General features: G+C 43.6%; 1 protein-coding gene across 1 annotated transcript in view; it reads right to left on the bottom strand.

The window, feature by feature from the left end:
• The window catches only part of LOC122799708 (ras-GEF domain-containing family member 1C-like), a gene marked incomplete in the record, with an annotated part of 1,592,823 nt that overhangs the window by 87,080 nt on the left and 1,484,826 nt on the right, over nt 1–20,917 (bottom strand). The window contains 1 exon segment of the mRNA XM_044068944.1: nt 20,865–20,914. Within this exon segment, the coding sequence (XP_043924879.1) occupies nt 20,865–20,914 (50 nt within the window).

The raw sequence follows: 20,917 nt of genomic DNA, 5'->3' as shown, positions 1-20,917 counted from the left end.
CAGGTATGCCTCCTTGAGATCTAGAGTTACCAGCCAAGACTCCTTGCCCAGCATGGGAAGAAGCTGCTGTAGGGTCAGCATTTTGAATTTTGGAACAATGAGGAATGTGTTTAAAGCGGACAGGTCGAGAATAGGCCTCCATTTGCTCTCTTTTCTTGGTACCAAGAAGAGTCTGGAGTAAAATCCCTTTCCTTGTTCCATAGATGGTACCTTTTCCACAGCTCTCATTCTTAATGATTGAGATATTTGCTTTAGAGCTTCTGCCTTTTGAGTAGGTGGTAGGTTTGGCATTCCTCTCTTTCCTGGTAGAGTATGGAAATGGAACCTGTAACCTTGGTCTATAGTTTGCAAAATCCATTTTTCCCTTGTGATGCAATGCCAGTTCTTTGAAAATAAGGCTAGCTTTCCGCCTAAGGGTGCTTCCAGTTGTTCCCTGGTAGGCGGTGCCACAGCCAAGTCACTGTGATTGTATTGTTGTAGTGGTGGTGGCTGCGTGCCTCGCTGGTTGTTACCTTGCCACTGGCGTCCCCTGTAGGCACCCATGGATTGGTTTCTGCCTCTTGAACGCCTATTCCTGCCTCTCTGTGTCTTAGAGGAGTCCGGAAAGGACCAATTCTTGGAGGGACAGTTCCTGCTAAACCTTGGAGGTTGAACCTGTAAGAAATCTTTCACTGTTTGTACAGATTTCGCCTTCTCTTCCATCTTTTTTAGTACCTGCTGTGCAGGGGAACCAAATAAATTGACTTTGTCCAAGGGTGCATCCAAAAGCTTTGATTTGACATGGTCTGGTAATGCCTGCTCTTTCAACCATGCATGTCTCCTGATAACTGTGCCAGTCATGGCTGATCTAAAGGAAGCCTCCAGTGCATCATAGCCACATTTTAAAGAATGGTTACTAACCTGCTGTATGTTATGTACCATTTCCTGAACATATTTCTTATCTAAAGATTCTTCAGAGGACAGCTTTTTAGTTAACTGGTCAAGCATAAACTCTTGATATTGAATCATATGAAATTGGCAGTTCAAAGCCCTAGCTGACAAAGTAGCAGAGGTGTAAACTTTTTTACCCCATCTCTCTAAGGACCTGGATTCCCTGTCAGAGGGGAGGGGGTTTTTAGTAGATGTAGTTGCTACAGCTTTAGGGCCCTGGGAGATAGTCTCTGGATCTGCAAAGGAGCCTTGTATAAATGGTGATGAGTGTCCGGGACCCTGTAGAACCTATCGGGCTTAGCAGGGGCCGGAGGTAATGAATCAGGAGCAGTGCAAGCATCATTAAAAGCATCATCTACAACAGAAAGAACTGGAGGTATAGCTAAAGGCCTATGCTGTGGCAAATGTAAAAAGGTTCTAAGCCTTTTTCTGGAGTCTGAGAAATCTTGGCCCTGCCACTGAAATTGTTCCCTCATAGCATGCAAGGTTTCCCCAAAGGAAAATTCCTCAGGTGGAGAGGCTGAAGGAATGGACTCTTCAGCATCAGAGTCTTCGTAAGGGGAATAAGGAGCCTCAGGAGGGTCTGTATGTTCTGAGTCATCAGAGGAATCATCTGTGGATACTGGCTCTGGGGCTCTGCTCTAGGCCTCTTCTCTGGAGGTGGATGAGAGGTCCTGTCTGGATGAGGTTGGGATCCACGAATTAAAGAAATGAGATCCTCAGCCAAAGAAAGCATATGGGAACTGGTGCTGGGCCTGTGAGAGGGGGGTTTGACAGGCACCGTTTTTGAAGCTTTGGCTGCTTTAGCCATGGCAAAGGCCTTAATAGACATGGCTGCAGGAGGCCTAGCAGCTCCACGTGCAGGGGTTGAAATATCCAAGGGAATAGTGTCTGATAATTCCTGAGAAACCAACTGCAGGTTGGATTTCAAGCCGATTCCACCAGGATAGAAGAGGCCTCGGTAGAAGGCATGTTTTCGGCTGGGGGAAGAACCGCTTGCTCGGTTTCAGCCGAAACCGAGACACTCGTAGTTGGCTTAACCGCGGTTTCGGCCGAAACCGCGGACCGCGAGTGTCGGTCCTTTTCCCTCGTTTTGGTTATTTGTGAAGTCGGAGGATCCGGCGGCATGATATAAGCAAAATCAGAGCCGAAAAACTGTTCTGCAAATTCCGACCGACGTCTAAGCGTCCGTCGGTTAAAAGAAGCACAGGCTAGACAAGCTGCTACGTCGTGGACTGGGCCTAAACAAGGTAAGCAGTAAGAGTGGAAATCTTTATGAGGTATTTGTTTCCCACAAGTTAAACAGTTATTCACTTTTTCTGACATCGGCTGAGGCAAGAAAGAGTCCCCAATGGGGTATTTAGCTTTTTAGAAGTCTTCGAAGTAGTATTCGGTAGTAGTAATCTCTGGTTCTGACCGACCGGCACTTGCGAACAGCTTCTGCTTCGGGCGCCACACGGCAAGAAAGACTGAGGAAAATGGCGTCGGCTGATGCCTTTATACCCGAAGAACTGCAGCTATGACGTCGGGTGAAGCGCAACACCAGCCGAAGCCAGACCCAGACTTTGGAATCCGGCCGACCGAAGGGCTGCCTGACGACAGGACTACCCATTTGTAAGGACTGCAGATGCATCCTTGAAGGACATCAGTCTTGAATAAAATCCCTGGCCTTGTTCCTGAGGAGGAACCTTCTCTATTGCTTTTATTTGTAATAGCTTTGAGACTTCTATGAGTGCCTCTGCCCTTTGATTTTGTGGCAGGTTTGGAATGCCTTGTCCTGTTGGTAAGGTATGGAAGTGGAACCTGTAACCTCTGTCTATTATGTCCAGAATCCAATTGTCCTTTGTTATAATGTGCCAGTTTTTTGAGAACAGAGATAATTTTCCGCCTATAGGTGCTTCTCTTTGAGCCTGTGCCATTTCTTTGATTTTGTGGTTGCCATTGGTGTCCCCTGTAGGAGCCTCTGTATTGCCCTCTACCTCGTGCATGCCTGTTCTTTCCCCTTTGAGACTTGTCAGAGTCTGGAAAGGACCAATTCTTTGAAGGCCAATTCCGGCTGAACCTTGGGGGCTGAACCTGGAGGAAATCCTTTACTGTTTGAACTGATTTTGCCTTCTCTTCAATAGATTTAAACACATCCTGAGCATTAGCTCCAAAAAGCTTCTGTTTATCCAGAGGTGCATCCAGGAGCTTAACTTTAACATGATCTGGCAGCGGCTGATCCTTCAACCAAGCATGTCTACGGATAACAGCCCCTGTCATAGCTGCCCTACATGAAGCCCCCGATGCATCATAACCACACTGTAGGAAATGATTACTAACCTGCTGGGTATTACGAACCAAATCCTGCAAGGCCTTTCTATCTATAGGCTCAGGAGAGGCTATCCTTTTCTGCAAATCATCCAGTAAATAATCCTGGTACTGAAACATATGAAAAAGGCAGTTAAGAGACCTCATGGCAAGGGTGGTAGAGGTATAGACTTTTTTACCCCATCTCTCCAGGGACCTTGCTTCCCTGTCAGCTGGCAGTGGGTTCCTGGCTGAGGAGGTAGCCACTCCTTTGGGGCCCTGTGAAATAGTTTCTAGATCCACAGAGTGGGCCTTAAAGAGATGCTTGTGAGTGTCAGGGACCCTGTAATATCTGTCTGGCTTGACAGGAGCAGGAGGGAGAGAATCAGGGGAAGCACTGGAGTCAGAGAAAACATAATCCAGGACATCCAAAACTGGAGGGATAGCTAAAGGTCTGTGCTGGGGTAACTTAAGGAAGGTACGTAGCCTTTTCCTGGAATCAGAAAATTCCTGACCCTGCCACTTAAAATGCTCCCTCATGGAGTGGAGGACTTCACCGAATGAAAAATCCTCTGGAGGGGAGGCAGAGGGAATAGATTCCTCAGCATCAGAGTCCTCATAGGCCTGGAAGGATTCTTCTTGGGTTTCTGAATGCTCTGAATCCCCAGAGGCTTCATCTGAAGAGAGGTTGTCTGCCTGCTCAGTTCTAGGCCTTTTTTCTGCAGGCGGCTGAGAACCTCTGTCTGGGTGAGGCTGAGACCCCCTAATAAGAGAAATAAGATCTGCAGCCAGAGACATGATTTGTTTGTCAGAAGAAGGAGCCTGAAAAGCAGGCTTGGGATGGGCCTTGGCCTGGCTGGCGGCCTTAGCACATGCAAAGGCCTTGATTGACATGGATACAGGAGGCCTAGCTGCCCCACGTGCAGGGGTAACTTTGTCCACTGGAATGGTGTCAGGTAGATCCAGAACTTCAGTTTCCAGAGGAAAATCAACAACCGGCACCGGAGTAGGCTCCGAGACCGAGGGATGAGTTAACGCGGTGTCGTCGGCCTGGAGCGGTTGAATTACCGCTTCCGAAGGACCGGGCACTCGGAGGGCTTAGGCGATATCGGTGGAAGACGCGGGCCGAGGATGTCGGTCCCGGTCCTTTCGTTTTTTGGTAGTTTGTGCTGTCAGTTGTTCCGATGGCATGTTGTAAGCATAAGATTCGCCGAAAAAGTCTTCGGCAAACTCTGCCCGGCGCCTGAGAGTGCGCTTATTAAAGCAAGCACAGGCGGCACAGGCCGAGACGTCGTGGTCTGGGCCCAGGCAAGGGAGGCAGTAAGAATGAAAGTCCTTATGAGGTATTTGTTTACCACAAGACAAACAATTATTAACTTTCTCAATTTGTTCTGACATCGGCTGAGGCAAGAAAAATGTTCCCCAACGGGGTACTTAGCTTTTAGATGACTTCGGTAACTGAAAACACAGGAGCTGACCGACCGGCACTTGCAAACTGCTTCGGGCACCGTGTGGCAAGAAAGACTGAAGAAGATGGCGTCGGCTGATGCCTTTATACTCCAGCCGCTCTGACGTCGGGGAGGAGGCGACATCGGCCGACGCCGGACCCAGACTTTGGAATCTGGCCGACCGAAGGGCTGCCTGAGGCAAGACAACCCATATGTCAGGACTGCAGTTGCATTCTTGAAGGACATCCCTACATCACCACTAGTGCACAAGCACAAAAATTCTTGGACTTTGTCAAAACAAACACCCTAAAAACGTCAGAATATTCACAAGGCAGAACATCTTGGATCTTGTTTTTACAAGCAAGGGGGCATTTTACATCATCCCTTTATGTTGGTTATGTGTTATGTTATGTGTTTACTTAATTCTTCATGTCCTGTTAAAACCGACCAAAACTTACTAATTAGGACATGAAGAATTAAGTAAACACATTCCGAGGTATCCTAGATTTACTAGACGTAGGGACACCAACATAAAGGAACTATTTGAGAAATTTCAACCTCAAGAAAGAATTAGTAATAACAAGAATTTGAAAAAAGGCACTTATAAATGTGGAAGTTGCAAGCAATGCACATATATTCTTAATAGAGGTTCCTTGTATATTCCCTCCAGGAGTTTTTGTTTTAAAGCCAACATTTATGCAAATTGTGCAACGCAAGGAATAGTATATTTGGGACACTGCACTGAGTGTTTTAGTTTTTATGTTGGCAAAACAGAAAGGTCCTTGAGAAAGAGAATTTATGAGCACATGTATGAAGTTTCCAGAAAAAAAGAAACAAACGCCTTTTATAAGCATTCAATTTCATGTCCTGAGATGTGTATAAAGTTTATTGTGTTGGAACAGGTGCAAATGGATGGTAGAGGGGGGGAGACTGGGAAACGCGTTTAGAATATAAGGAACTCTTGTGGCAGCTCAAACTAGATGCTGCCACAAGTCCCGGTCTAAATGACAATATAAACATAAAAAGTGTCCTTAAACTAAGAATGGCTAGACTGTGATTCATAAGTAATTTGATGTCATTGTATATAGAATTTGTTTAACCATTCGAGTAATGTATATTTTTTGTATAGTAGATTAATACATTAATACATTTATGAATTTTATAATATATTGATTTCCTAAAATTTTTGTAGGTATTAGTTTTGCATTGATAGTTTAGAAAATGTTTATCAAACACATTGAGAATACGTTTTCACAATATTTTTATAGTATTCATATATTTATTTATTAATGTATATTATATAAAAATTGCATATTTATGTTTGTTATATGTCTATATACATATTTATATAATTCCACATATTTTTTAGGATATGAAATGAATTAATTTTGTTGTAATATATAAAAAATCAGATTCAATGAATTTTAATTTCAATATTGAAATAAGGTTAACATGATTTTTTATATTTTATATACATCAGTATTTATGTATTATACAATAGTGGTACGAGGATGTAAATGAAATACAACTAGCCTAGAAAATAAATGTACAGCTTTAAAGTTTAATTAGTTCTGTTGTCACATGGTGGTTAATGAGCTCTATATATACAGCTCTATTTTAGTGACATTTTATCTTGATAAAGCTTGGCAATGGGACCAAGCGAACATGCTTGATTTCAACTGTTTTGTCTTTTACTGTCTGAAGTACTGCGCTGAACAGCGAAAGTTTTTAATGGAATTTTAAGACAAGAGTAATAGTGTCTTTTTTTATACAACGCTCCTCCCATCGACTGGTTCTTCGAGCAGTGGAAGGGTTGCTTTGGTGTTTACTGCTTTACCTTCGTATTATTGAAGAATATCCGGTAAGCTGGGCACTGTTGTGCCCATCCCCCGAGTCTGGCTCCAGGAACAGTATCTTTTCCACTTTTCAGCATAGGATTTTCTAGTACTAGGCCTCCTTGCTTCCAGAATGACATCTAGCACCTGCTTACTGAGCGATGCTATTGGAGAGCTCAGGTAAGTAGCCAGGCTGCAAGGTTTGAAGCTGGGGGTGCAGAATCTGGCCCTCCTGCTGGGACAGCAGGGAAGGAGTCTGAGGCAGAAGCCATGGTTTCAGCAGTGACATACTGCGCAAGAGGGGGTACCCAGTGATGACGTGGCCAGTCTGGTGCAATCAGTATTGTCCTTAGTTTGTCCTGTTTGATTTTTAGCAGAACTTTTGAGAGGAGAGGCAGAGGGGAAAGGCATAAACTGAGAAGCTTTCCCAGGTGAAGGACAGGGCATCCACTTTCCAAGCTTGTCTGTGGGGAGTACTTGTGTAGAATTTGTCCAACTGGTAGTTCTGAGGGGAGGCAAACAGGTCTAGCTCTGGGTTCCCCCATTTGTTTCTCAAAATGTTGAATATAGTACAGTTGTGTACCTACCAAAAATGTAGATGTTCGAGTGTATTCACTGTTGCAGTCATTACACTTGGGTTATCCTGCTGGCAGGCGACCCACAGTCGGCCTGAGTTCCAAAGTCTTGGTCCGGCGTCGGTTGCTGTCGCCTCTTCCCTAACGTCAGTGCGCCAGGGGTATAAAAGATGCAACCGACGCAATTTTCTTCAGTTTTTCTTGCCCCAGATGTCAGGTGCCCCCCAGATAGGAAGGCTGGAAAGATAAAATTATGCCAAAAAAAAACAAGCATATATAACTATAAACATTTCCTTCATCTACAAGCAAATACACCACATAGGTTGTATAGAATTGAGAAGTACAGAAAAGCCCCAGCAATGAAAAGGGGGATGGTGGGTGGGTAACCTGGACTGCAACAGTGAATACACTGGAACACCTACATTTATGGTAGGTACACAACTGTACTATGCTCATCATGTTTCACTGTTGCAATCATTACACTTGGGTAGAATCCCAAAGCTGAGGTTGGGTGGCTGGGTCTAAATTGGATTTGGAGAGTCTACCAGGCCCTGCAGAACTGCAGTGGCAAAGCCTGCTCTGGATTTAGAGTAGAGAGGTACGTGGTAGTGCTTGGTGAAAGTGTGCACTGAGCTCCAGGTTGCAGCTTCTAAAATGTCTTTGGTTGGTACTCCTCTGAGAAAAGCTGCTGAAGTGGCTGCTGCTCTGGTAGAATATGGCCTAATGCCCTTAGGCACTGATTTGCCATGTTGTGCATAACAGAAGCGGATGCAGTGTCTTTTCCATTTTGAAACTGTCTGCTTTGTAATAGGCTTTCCTTGTGATCCTGTAGCATAGGCTACAAACAGTTGCTCAGTTTTCCTGAAAGCTTTTGTTTTGTCCAAGTAGAATCGTAGCTGTCTGTGTATATCCAAAGCGTGCAGAAGTCTCTCCCCTTTATTCTGGGGATTTGGGTAGAAAGTTGGTAAATGAATGGTTTGGTTCAAAGCCACATTGGAGACCACTTTTGGCATGAATGTTGGGTTTGTCCTAAGAGAAACCCTGTCCTGATGAAAAATGATGAAAGGTTCCATAGCCATTAATGCCTGTAACTCTGAGACTCTTCTTGCTGAAGTTATTGCTAGGAGCAGAGCAGTTTTCCATGATAAGAATTTTAGATCAGCTGTGCTGGCTGGTTCAAAAGGAGGCAGTGTGAGTTTTTCTAAAACAAAATTGAGATCCCAAGTTGGTACTGGTGCTCTCCTTGGGGGTCTTATATTTCTTGGCCCTCTGAGGTACTGTCGTAGTAGAGGATGTGAAAAAATAGGAGGATCTGTATTATAATGAGCTGAAATGGCAGAGGCATGGATCTTAATTGATGAGAAAGATAGGCCTTTGTCCAGCATCTCAGTTAGGTATTGTCAAATCTGAGGTATATTTGGGACAAGTGATTCGAGCCCTTGTATCTGGTTCCAAGCACAGAATCTCTTCCATTTTTCTGAGTAAGATTTCCTAGTGTTGGGCCTCCTGGCTTCTAAAATGACATCCACAACAGCTTTAGAGAGAGGTGCAATCTGAGTGGCTACATTATCTGCCATGCTGCCAGACTTAAGGTTCTGAGTTGACTGTGCAGAATCTGATTGTCTTGAGTCAGAAGGTGAGGAATTTGAGGTAGAAGCCAAGCTGGGCCTTGAGACAAGCTCTTTAGGATTGGGTACCAGTGCTGGCGTGGCCAGTCTGGGGCAATCAGGATAATTTTTGGCCTTTCTTGTCTGACTTTTAGGAGCACCTTGGTAATAAGAGGCATCGGAAAGAAGGCGTAGACTGTCAGGCCTTTCCAGCTGAATGATAGAGCATCCACTTTCCATGCTTGAGAGTGATAAATTCTTGTGCAGAATTTCTGTATTTGGTAATTGTGAGGGGAGGCAAATAGATCTATGTATGGGCATCCCCATTTCCTCGTTATCATGCTGAACACTTGTGGATTTAGTTTCCATTCGCGAGGATACATGAGATTTCTGCTTAGTTCGTCTGCCAGTGTACTTTTTGTTCCTGGCAGGAATTGTGCCTGCAGATGTACTTGACAGGTCAGTGCTGTGTTCCACAAAGTCATGGCTTGTCTGCATAGGGGGTAGGAATGTGTGCCCCCTTGCTTGTTTATGTACCACATAACTGTGGTATTGTACGTCTTTATTAAAAGTTGTCCTGGATGCAGAAGGTCCTTGAAAGCTGTCAGGGCATTCTGTACAGCTAGCATCTCTTTTTGATTGATGTGAAGATGTATTTGTTCCTTGGGCCACGTGCCCTGAATACATTTTCCTGCCATATGTGCCCCCTAGGCGTAATCCGATGCATCCGTTGTTATTGTCTGCCTGGCTGTGGGTAAGGTGAAAGGCTGTCCCTTGTTGTGGTGGCAGGCCTGGGACCACCATCGAAACTCCTGTTGTAGGCAGGGGATTAAAGTTATGATTGTCTCCAGGCTATGACAATGCTGAGTCCAAACACTTTTTAGATACCATTGTAGTTTCCTCATATGCAGTTTTGCATATGGAATTAATAGAATGCAGGATGCCATGAAGCCCAGGGCCTGCAGAATTTTTCTTGCAGGGAGCTGGGTTTTTGTTGCCATCATTTGAAAGTAATGAGTCAGTTGCCTTTGTTTGTCTGGCGTGAGATAAGCCATCTGGGCAGTTGTATTTAAGCTTGCACCCAGGAATATTATTTCTTGAGAGGGCACTAGTTTTGATTTCTTTTCATTTACTGTGTACCCTAGGCAAATTAGTAAACTTTTTACAAACGCCAGATGCTTTAGAAGAATGTCCTTGCTCTCTGCTTGAAAAAGGCATTCGTCCAAGTAGGGATATATTTGAATTCCTTTTTGTCTGTAAAATGCAATTACTGGTGCCAGGCATTTTGTGAAGACCCTGGGGGCAGTAGATAAGCCAAAGGGCAGGGCACAGAATTGGTGATGCATTGAGCCTGCTATGAATCTGAGGTATCTTCTGCAGGATTGTCTGATTGGGACATGCCAGTATGCCTCCTTGAGATCCAAAGTAACTAGCGAAGCCTTCTTACCCAGCATGGGCAGAAGTTGCTGTAGTGTTAACATTTTGAATCTTGGAACATCCAGGAAAGTATTTAGGATTTACAGGTCCAGTACTGGTCTCCAGGCTTTGTCCTTTCTGGGTACTAAGAAAAGTCTTGAGTAAAATCCTTGTCCCTGTTCTTGCTGTGGAACTCCCTGAATAGCTCCCATGTCCATAAGAGCAGCAATCTGTTTTTGTGCCTCTGCCCATTGGTTTTGTGGCAGGTCTAGCATACCTTTTGGTTTCGGAAGCGTGTGAAAGTGTAACCTGTAACCCTGAGAAACAATATTCAGTACCCATTTGTCCTGGGTGATTATGTGCCAATTTTTTGAGGAAAGTGCTAGCTTTCCCCCTAGGGTTGCTGCCAAAAGGTAAGTGCTTGGCATCTGTAGAGGGAAGTCAATGGGACTGTTTCCTATAAGGCTGTGATTTGTTTTCTCCTCCTTTGGGGGCTGAAGCACCCCATTGTTTAGGTCTGTAGGAGCTGTGGGGCTGAGATCTGCCTCTTGGGCATCTGTATCTGTCTCTTTGTGGTCTGTCTGACACTGGAAAGGACCAATTTTTTGAAGGCTAGTTTCTGCTAAATCTAGGTGGTTGAACCTGTAAGAAATCCTTTACTGTCTGCATTGATTTTGCTTTATCCTCCATTTTCTTTAACACCTCTTCTGCCTTAACACCAAACAAAGTATCATGCTGTAGTGGAGCATCCAATAACTTTAACATGGTCAGGTAAACTTTGTTCTTTCAACCAAGCATGCCTTCGAATAACAGAGCCTATAACTGCGGCTCTACAAGAAGCCTCTAATGAATCAAAACCACATTGCAGAGTATGCTTTCCCACTTGTTCAACTGCATGCAATAAATCCTGCATTTCCTTACTGTCAGGACTTTCTGAATTTGAAACCATTTTCTGTTTTAACATTGACATGAGGTACTGTTGATATTTAAGCATGTGAAACTGGCAATTTAAAGCCCTTACAGCTAAAGTGGCAGAAGTGTAAACTTTTTTCCCCCATCTGTCCAGAGCTCTGGAATCGCTATCCGAGGGGACAGGATTTTTAGCAGTGGAAGCCTTAACCCCTTTAGGACCCTGGGAAATTGTTTCTGGGTCTGCAGCGGGGTTTTTGTAAAGAAATTTATGAGAGTCAGGGACCCTGTAGTACCTGTCTGGCTTGACTGGTGCAGGGGGTAAAGAATCAGGAGACAGACTGGATTCAGAGAAAACATCATCAACAATGTCAAGCACAGGGGGGATAGCCAGGGGGCTGTGCTGAGGCAATAAAAGGAAAACTCTGAGCCTTTTCTTGGATTCTGAGTAATCCTGGCTCTCCCAATGGAAATGCTCACTCATGGTGTGCAGGGTTTCCCCAAAAGAATAATCCTCAGGCGGAGAGGCTGAAGGTACAGACTCTTCTGCATCAGAGTCCTCATAGGGAGGGAGAGAATATCCCTGATCAGAAGAGGAATCAGAGGAAATAGAAACCTGGTCAGAGGAATCATAGTCAGTGTACTGCCTACGCCTTTTGTCAGAAGGGGGATGGGAACCCCTGATTAAAGTAATTAGGTCTTCGGCCATTTTAAGCATCTGTTTCTTTGGCATGGATGACTGCTCAGGGGAATACTGTTCTTGTTTCCTTGTCTTTAATGGTGTCTTTGACTTTGCCTTGGCTGCTGTAATGGTTTTAATTGTAAGTTGTGAAGGTCTGAAAACACCCTCAAAAGCCGATGCCTGCTCAGCGGCTCCAGACCCATCTGAGGGAACAGTTTCCGTAGGCCCAATACCTTGAGTTTCTACAGGCCTCAGTGTCTCCACGTGGCTGTCGGTTATGGCCTGTGGCTCTGAGGTAGCGGGTGTCAGGGGCTGCGAAAGCGCCTCACTGAGAACCAGCGACTGGCCTAGAAGAGGTTTCGTCATCGGTTTTGGACCTCGGATGCCTGTCCTTTTCTTTGCCTTTGCGTTTTTTATAAATTCCGGTTGTCGGTTGTTCCGACGGCATTATGTAATTAAACCTTTAGCCAAAATAATGTAAAGCAAAATCAAACCGATGTTTAATAGTGCGTTTATTGAATCTAGCACAAAACCGACAACTGGTAACATCGTGGTCAGGGCCTAGGCAAGGAATACAGTAAGAGTGAAAGTCCTTATGAGGTATTTGCTTCCCACAAGAAATACAATTACTAACTTTTTCTGACATCGGTCTGGAGCAAGAAAAAGTTTCCCCAACGGGGTACTTAGCTTTATTGAAGACTTCGGATCTGAAACTCAATTTTGAAAATCTCAGGAGTCGGCCAACCGGCACTTGCGAACTGCTTTTGCTTCGGGCACCGCGCGGCAAGAAAGACTGGAGAAAATGGTGTCGGTTGCATCTTTTATACCCCTGGTGCACTGACGTCAGGGAAGAGGTGACAGCAACCAACGCCAGACCAAGACTTTGGAACTTGGGCCGACTGCGGGTCGCCTGCCAGCAGGATAACCCAAGTGTAATGACTGCAACAGTAAAACATGATGAACATCTTTGGTTCCAGTTTCCACTCGTGTGGGTCCATGAGATTTCTGCTTAGGTCATCTGCCAGTGAATTTAGCTTGCCTGGCAGGAATTGAGATTGTAGGTGCACTTGGTAGCTCAAGGCTGTGTTCCAGAGAGCCATGGCTAGTCTACAGAGAGGGTACGAGTGGGTTCCCCCCTGCTTGTTTATGTACCACATAACAGTGGTGTTGTCGGTCTTTACCAATATTTGCCCTGGAAGAATGTGGTCCTTGAAGGCTGTCTGAGAATTCTGTACAGCTAACATTTCTTTTTGATTGATATGCAGGTGCATATGACTTGGGTTCCATTTATCCTGAATGCACTGCCCTGCCAAGTGAGCCCCCCCCTTCCCCCCATGCATAGTCTGATGTGTCTGTTAGGGTTTGGGCGGTAGGGGGTAGAGTGAATGGCAGTCCCTTGTTGTGGTAGCAGGCCTCTGCCCACCAAAGGAACTCCGTCTTTATGCAAGGAATGATAGGAATCATTGATTCCAGGTCCTGAGAATGTTGACACCATAGACTTTTTAGATACCATTATAGTTTCCTCATATGCAGTCTTGCATATGGAATTAGTAGGATGCAAGAAGCCATGAACCCCAGGGATTCCAGGATTTTCCTTACAGATAGCTGGGTCTTTGTGGCTAGTAGTTTGAAGTAGGCTGTCAAATAAACTTGTTTCTATGGCGTGAGGTAAGCCATCTGGGAAGCTGTGTTTAAGCTTGCTCCCAGGAATACAATTTGTTGGCAGGGTACTAGATGAGATTTCTTTTCATTTATGTTGTACCCCACTGAGGTTAGAAGTTTCTTTACAAATGCCAGATGATTTAGTAGCATGTCCTGGCTTTCTGCCTGAATCAGACAATCGTCCAGGTAAGGATATATTTGAATGTTTCTTTGCCTGCAAAATGCAATGACTGGAGCTAGACACTTTGTGAATACCCTGAGCGCAGTAGATAAGCCAAAGGGAAGTGCAGAGAACTGATAGTGCATGGAGCCTGCTCTGAAGCGTAGGTATTTCCTGCAAGATTCCCTTATTGGGATGTGCAGGTATGCTTCCTTTAAGTCTAAGGTTGCCAACCAGACATCTCTGCCTAGCATAGGAAGCAGCTGTTGATGTGTTAGCATCTTGAATTTTGGGATCACCAAAAAGGTGTTTAGAATAGAGGTCCAGGATAGGATGCCAGGAGCTGCCTTTTCTGGGTACCAGGAAAAGTCTTGAGTAAAAACCTTGTCCCCTATCTTCTGCTGGGACAGGTTGAATACCCCTGATACTTAGAGAGAGAACCTGCTGTTGAGCCTTTGCCCACTGATTTGGGGGTAGGTCTGGCCAACCATTTGGGGGTGGTAAGGCGTGGAAGTGGAATCTGTATCCTTGGGAAACTATATTTAAAACCCATTTGTCCTGGGTAATGAGTTCCCATTTTTTTCCATGCAGGACGATCTTTCCCCCTAAAGATGCATGCAATTGAGCAGGGCTTGGAAGGTTTAAGGTTAAGTAATTGTGATAGTTTTCCATAGGGGGTGTTTTACTACTTCCAGCTATGGAAGTGGGAGCCCCCCACTGCTTAGGCCTGTGAATACCTTGAGACTGTAGCCTAGGTGGTCTCCTGTTCCTGAGTTTGGACTGAAAAGATCTGGAAGAGACAGGAAAGGATCACTTCTTAGAAGGCCAATGCCTACTAAATCTGGGAGGCTGTACTTGCAGGAAATCTTTAACAGTTTGCATAGATTTAGCTTTTTCCTCCATCTTTTTAAGTACCTCTTCTGCTTTGTTGCCAAACAAGCGGTCTTGGTGTAAGGGAGCATCCAGTAATTTAGCTTTAACATGATCTGGCAAAGATTGCTCCTTATGCCAAGCATGCCTTCTAAGTACAGACCTAGTGACAGCAGCCCTACAAGATGCTTCTAAAGAGTAAAAAACACATTGCAAAGTATGTTTACCAACTTGTTTAGCAGAATGCATTAAATCATGTAATTCTTTATTTTCAGCACAGTCAGGAGTCAACATCATTTTCTGTTTAAGTAGTCCAATAATATGCTGCTGATAGTTTAACATATGAAACTGGCAGCTTAAGGCCCTAATGGCCAAAGTATCAGAAGTGTATACCTTCTTACCCTATCTGTCCAAGGCCCTGGAATCTCTATCAGAGGGGGTAGGGTTTTTGGCAATAGTAGTCTTAATGCCTTTAGGTCCCTGTGAAATGGTCTCTTGGTCTGCAGTAGGATTCTTGAAGAGGAACTAGTGAGAGTCAGGTACTCTGTAATACCCATCAGGTTTCCTGGGAGCCGGAGGTAAAGTGCCTGGGGCCGGGCTAGATTCCAAGAAGGCATCATCTACAATATCCAGGACAGGAGGGATAGCTAAAGGCCTGTGTTAAGGTAGGAGTAAGAATTCCCTAAGCCTCTTTTTGGAGTCAGAGTAATCCTGGCTTTCCCAGCGGAAATGCTCCCTAAGAGTGTGTAAGGTTTCACCAAAAGAAAAATCTTCTGGAGGGAAAGCAGAAGGTATTGAGTCTTCTGCATCAGAATCCTCATAGGTAGATAAGGGCAAATCCTGGTAATCACAAGAAACAGAAATTTCAGAATCCTGATCAGAAGAATCAGAAGGAAAATCAGTTCTAGGTCTCTTAGAGGGAGAAGGCTGGCTTTCCCTAGTTAAAGTAATAAGGTCTTCAGCCATTCTTATCATTTGTTTTTCAGGCATATGGGCCTGACCATGCGGTTTGGACGTCGGTTTTCTAGGCGTGGGTTGAGTTTTAGGCCTTGAAGAAGAAGATGGCATCGGTTTGAAATGCAAGTCTGTAGGCTGAATACACCCTCAGAAGCTGGTGTCTGCACAGCAGCTTCGGACCCATCCAAGGTAGAGACTTCTGCAGGTTCCATAGTCAAAAAAGCATCTTGCAGCATACCAGAATCCGAATGGGTCTCGGCAGAGGCCTGCGAATCTGAAATAGCGGGTATCAGGGGCTGCGAAAGCACCTCACTGAGTACCAGCGAATTGACGACTAGCTTAACGGAAGCGTTGTCGGCAGTTTTGGACCTATGCGATCTGTCTCTGTCTTTATCTTTATGTTTTTTCGGAATGTCGGTAGTTGGATGGCTTACTGAAGCCATTTCATGATAATTAAACCTAGTACCGAAATAGTCTGACGCAAAAATGAACCAACAACGAATAGTTTGAGGATTGAATAAGGCACAAAACCGACAGTGAGGGACGTCGTGGTCTGGGCCTAAGCAAGGACTGTAATACGAATGAAAATCTTTATGAGGTATTTGCTTTCCACAGGTAATACAATTATTAACTTTTACTGACATCTGTTTAGAGCAAGAAAAAGGATCCCCAATGGGGTACTTAGCTTTTTTGAAGACGTCGGTTCTGAAACTCGAAAACGAAAATTTCAGGAGTCGGCCAACCGGCACTTGCGAACTACTTCTGCTTCGGGCACCGTGAGGCAGGAAAGACTGATGTAATGGCGTCGGCTGCATGCTTTATACCCCTGACGGCCTGACGTCATGGAAGAAGAGACAGCATCCGACGCAGGACCCAAGACTTTGATATTCAGGCCGTCTGAGGTCTACCTGCAGGCAGATAACCCAAATGTAATGACTGCAACAGTGAAACATGAAGAACATCTACCAGTTTGACAATATACCGACCCAGCTATTTGGGATTTGGGGGACTTGTGTTGGCAATGACCTAACTTCTGGCCAACATGTCTCCACTGTCAGACAGAAGTCCTTCTAAATTGCACAGCTTATAAACAAATGGATTGTGTCTAGACCTAGGGATGTCATTGTTCTCTTTTACTCGACCCCCATTAGACCAATTATTGAGTGTAACACCCCCTTTGGCCTGTCTAGACACATGCAACCCCATGAGAGGTATCTTACTAAAAGGATACAAAGTGTAAACAACATGTCCTACTTAAACCAACTTAAATCCCTGTCACTATTCTCTGTATCCTACAGACTAAGAGGTGACGTGTGCCTGGCATACAAGGCATTCTTCGACGCAATACTGATGGATTTACTGCAAATCAGCAAATCAAATGGCATCAGAAATATACTTTGTCCAAGGATCTAAACCTCTTCAGCAGCAGCAACATAATGGTTTGGAGGGACAGGTATATATCTCAGAGGATACTACTACTCTGGCACAGGCTTCCCATCCACGTAAAGCAAAGCTCATACTGGTCCTTATTCAAGCACAACTTTGATCTATGAATGAGTAATAGAAAAATGACTCCAGGACTGTCCCCTGTACTACAAATGGGCAAAGGCAGCTGCTAAATGCTTTAATCCCAGATATAGGCCCCCTCATATTATCTATGGTACAATTCCAGTTATTCTCACCAATGGTAACATACAATTATAGACCATGGCATAAGTAAGGCCGATCTAACACCAAATGAGACAGATTAATTCAAGGACCAAAAGGGAAACAGTCTAGGCTTAAAATGGCCAGCAAGGACAGCTAGTTTAGTACCTGCATATGAAATCCAGAGTGGCATCTGTATATGTTTTCTTCCCAAAGTGATAGCACACTGCTTTCTTTGTGGGGACAGGAACAAACTTGGACCAGGTCTGCAGATCCACAGACACTATTGCTGGATCTGCTAAAAGGCTCTTCTGAAGCAACCTACAGGATTTCTGTAACCTACAGCACCCATCAACCATCTTAGTGGCACGGGGCACATAATAAGCATCCTTAAGAGCTCCCCAAAATAGGAGGAATAGCTATAGGTTTGGGGCATCCAAGCCCACAAATTAAAGTACCTTTTTAAGTCTATACATATACAGGTGAGGTTAGACCTGTTATGGAATATGGTGCATCTACCTGTTTTTAAGTCTATACAGGCAAGGTTAGACCTGTTATGGAATATGGTGCATCTACCTGTTTTTAAGTCTATACAGGCGAGGTTAGACCTTTTATGGAATATGGTGCATCTACCTGCATTTAATCCTATTTCCAATTAGCTAGATTTGAAGATGTTCAACAGTATTACACTAAGCAAATTAAAGTAGTAAAAAATTTTAAGTTATAAGATTCAATTAGAGAGTTTGCCTATGGACATTTGTGATGGGGGGGTTGCTCACTTCAAAACCCAAAGCACAGAAGCTGGCTCAGTGGGAACTGTTAGCTTTCCTTCATGTGGTGGGCACCAAACAGGCTACCCTCAAAGCCTTGAAAATCTGACATGAATGTTTCAATGGCTACAAAAGTACTTCACCTGGGGCCTACATTCTCAACCATGGACATAGGCAGCCTGTAAATGGTTCATCTCCCAGGCCCCTGCTTATAAATGTTTCACCTCCCAAGCCTCTGCTAACACTTATCAAGGGTACCAGCACTTGTCAGAGATTTGGGGTGCATGGCTAGACTTGAAAAGGCTCTTGTGTTCTTCTCCTAAAATTGCTTCCTTCTCATAGGGACATCAAAGGCAGAAAATAAGCTTGAAGATGTCGTGGTAAACCAGGTGTAGGCCTCAAGGCTCTTCCTGTCCAAGTACTTAACTGACATTGCTTATGTCTCAACATTTTAGGGATAAAACCCTCACAGATCACATACACCTCAACAATATGTTCTGGACTTAAGGAAAAAACACAAAGTGAATGAAAGACTTTATACTGAATCTCTCTGCCACAACAGCCTTTCTTAGGCCCTGACATAACCTAATGCACAGCCAAACATCAGACTAAGCAGGTATTACAAGGCTACTTGAAAACTGGAAATACAAAATGCAACCAAAAATAAGTGATAAAAAGGAACCTCAATAGAGAACTTATCTGTTTTCATAGGTTCATAGGATGATACTAGGCTATTGGCCCAGAGGCCCTTATAAGCCTAGCCAAGAATTTTGCCATGTTCCCTCAAAGTCAGCACCTGTTTCATCTGTCCAGTTACAAAGCAGGCCAAATCACACTGAACTATGGATACAATAAGTTCAACTAATGCCCTGTTAAACGTGACCAGAAAGATCCAATATGGTATGAATGGAGAGTAGTTTTCTCTTAAGAATGTTCTGATGTCCTTGATGGATGGACATCTGCTACAGTGGTCAAAATGAAGAACATATCCATTAATAAACTTAAGAATCAACCTTGTACAAGAGCATGCAAATGAATAAAGGATCTGAAAGTGGAACAACCATAGTGAGCGCCAAACATTGTGTGTGACCAGGTGATACTAATCAGATCATTCAGTATACATACAAGTGATACGGATCAGATCATTCAGTATACATACAGGTGATACGGATCAGATCATTCAGTATACATACAGGTGATACGGATCAGATCATTCAGTATACATGCAAGTGATACGGATCAGATCATTCAGTATACATACAGGTGATACTGATCAGATCATTCAGTATACATACAGGTGATACTGATCAGATCATTCAGTATACATACAGGTGATACTGATCAGATCATTCAGTATACATACAGGTGATACGGATCAGATCATTCAGTATACATACAGGTGATACGGATCAGATCATTCAGTATACATACAGGTGATACGGATCAGATCATTCAGTATACATACAGGTGATACGGATCAGATCATTCAGTATACATACAGGTGATACGGATCAGATCATTCAGTATACATACAGGTGATACGGATCAGATCATTCAGTATACATACAGGTGATACTGATCAGATCATTCAGTATACATACAGGTGATACTGATCAGATCATTCAGTACACATACAGGTGATACGGATCATTCAGTATACATACAGGTGATACTGATCAGATCATTCAGTATACATACAGGTGATACTGATCAGATCATTCAGTATACATACAGGTGATACTGATCAGATCATTCAGTATACATACAGGTGATACAGATCAGATCATTCAGTATACATACAGGTGATACGGATCAGATCATTCAGTACACATACAGGTGATATGGATCAGGTCATTCAGTATACATACAGGTGATACTGATCAGATTATTCAGTACACATACAGGTGATACTGATCAGATCATTCAGTATACATACAGGTGATACGGATCAGATCATTCAGTACACATACAGGTGATACTGATCAGATCATTCAGTACACATACAGGTGATACGGATCAGATCATTCAGTACACATACAGGTGATACTGATCAGATTATTCAGTACACATACAGGTGATACTGATCAGATCATTCAGTATACATACAGGTGATACGGATCAGATCATTCAGTACACATACAGGTGATACTGATCAGATCATTCAGTACACATACAGGTGATACTGATCAGATCATTCAGTACACATACAGGTGATACTGATCAGATTATTCAGTACACATACAGGTGATACTGATCAGATTATTCAGTACACATACAGGTGATACGGATCATTCAGTATACATACAGGTGATACTGATCAGATCATTCAGTATACATACAGGTGATACTGATCAGATCATTCAGTATACATACAGGTGATACAGATCAGATCATTCAGTATACATACAGGTGATACGGATCAGATCATTCAGTACACATACAGGTGATATGGATCAGGTCATTCAGTATACATACAGGTGATACTGATCAGATTATTCAGTACACATACAGGTGATACTGATCAGATCATTCAGTACACATACAGGTGATACGGATCAGATCATTCAGTACACATACAGGTGATACTGATCAGATCATTCAGTACACATACAGGTGATACGGATCAGATCATTCAGTACACATACAGGTGATACTGATCAGATCATTCAGTACACATACAGGTGATACTGATCAGATCATTCAGTATACATACAGGTGATACTGATCAGATCATTCAGTATACATACAGGTGATACGGATCAGATCATTCAGTATACATACAGGTGATACGGATCAGATCATTCAGTATACATACAGGTGATAGGGATCAGATCATTCAGTATACATACAGGTGATACGGATCAGATCATTCAGTATACATACAGGTGATACGGATCAGATCATTCAGTATACATACAGGTGATACGGATCAGATCATTCAGTATACATACAGGTGATACGGATCAGATCATTCAGTATACATACAGGTGATACGGATCAGATCATTCGCATAAAGTCAAAGCAAAAAGAAAAAAAAAACAATTGGAGACTGAACAGCCAACAGACTGGATTAGAGTTGTTCACTAACTGAGATAAGACTATCTTACCATCTTCAGTGAAGACAGGAGCAGTATGCAGATAACGGATGATATTACGAAAT

This window comes from Protopterus annectens, chromosome 4.part0 (genome assembly GCF_019279795.1).
Source record: "Protopterus annectens isolate FY-2018-M chromosome 4.part0, PAN1.0, whole genome shotgun sequence".
NCBI classification, from domain to species: Eukaryota; Metazoa; Chordata; order Ceratodontiformes; family Protopteridae; genus Protopterus; species Protopterus annectens.
The sequence above is the reverse complement of the archived record's forward strand: the minus strand, read 5'-3'. Positions and strand labels throughout refer to the sequence as shown.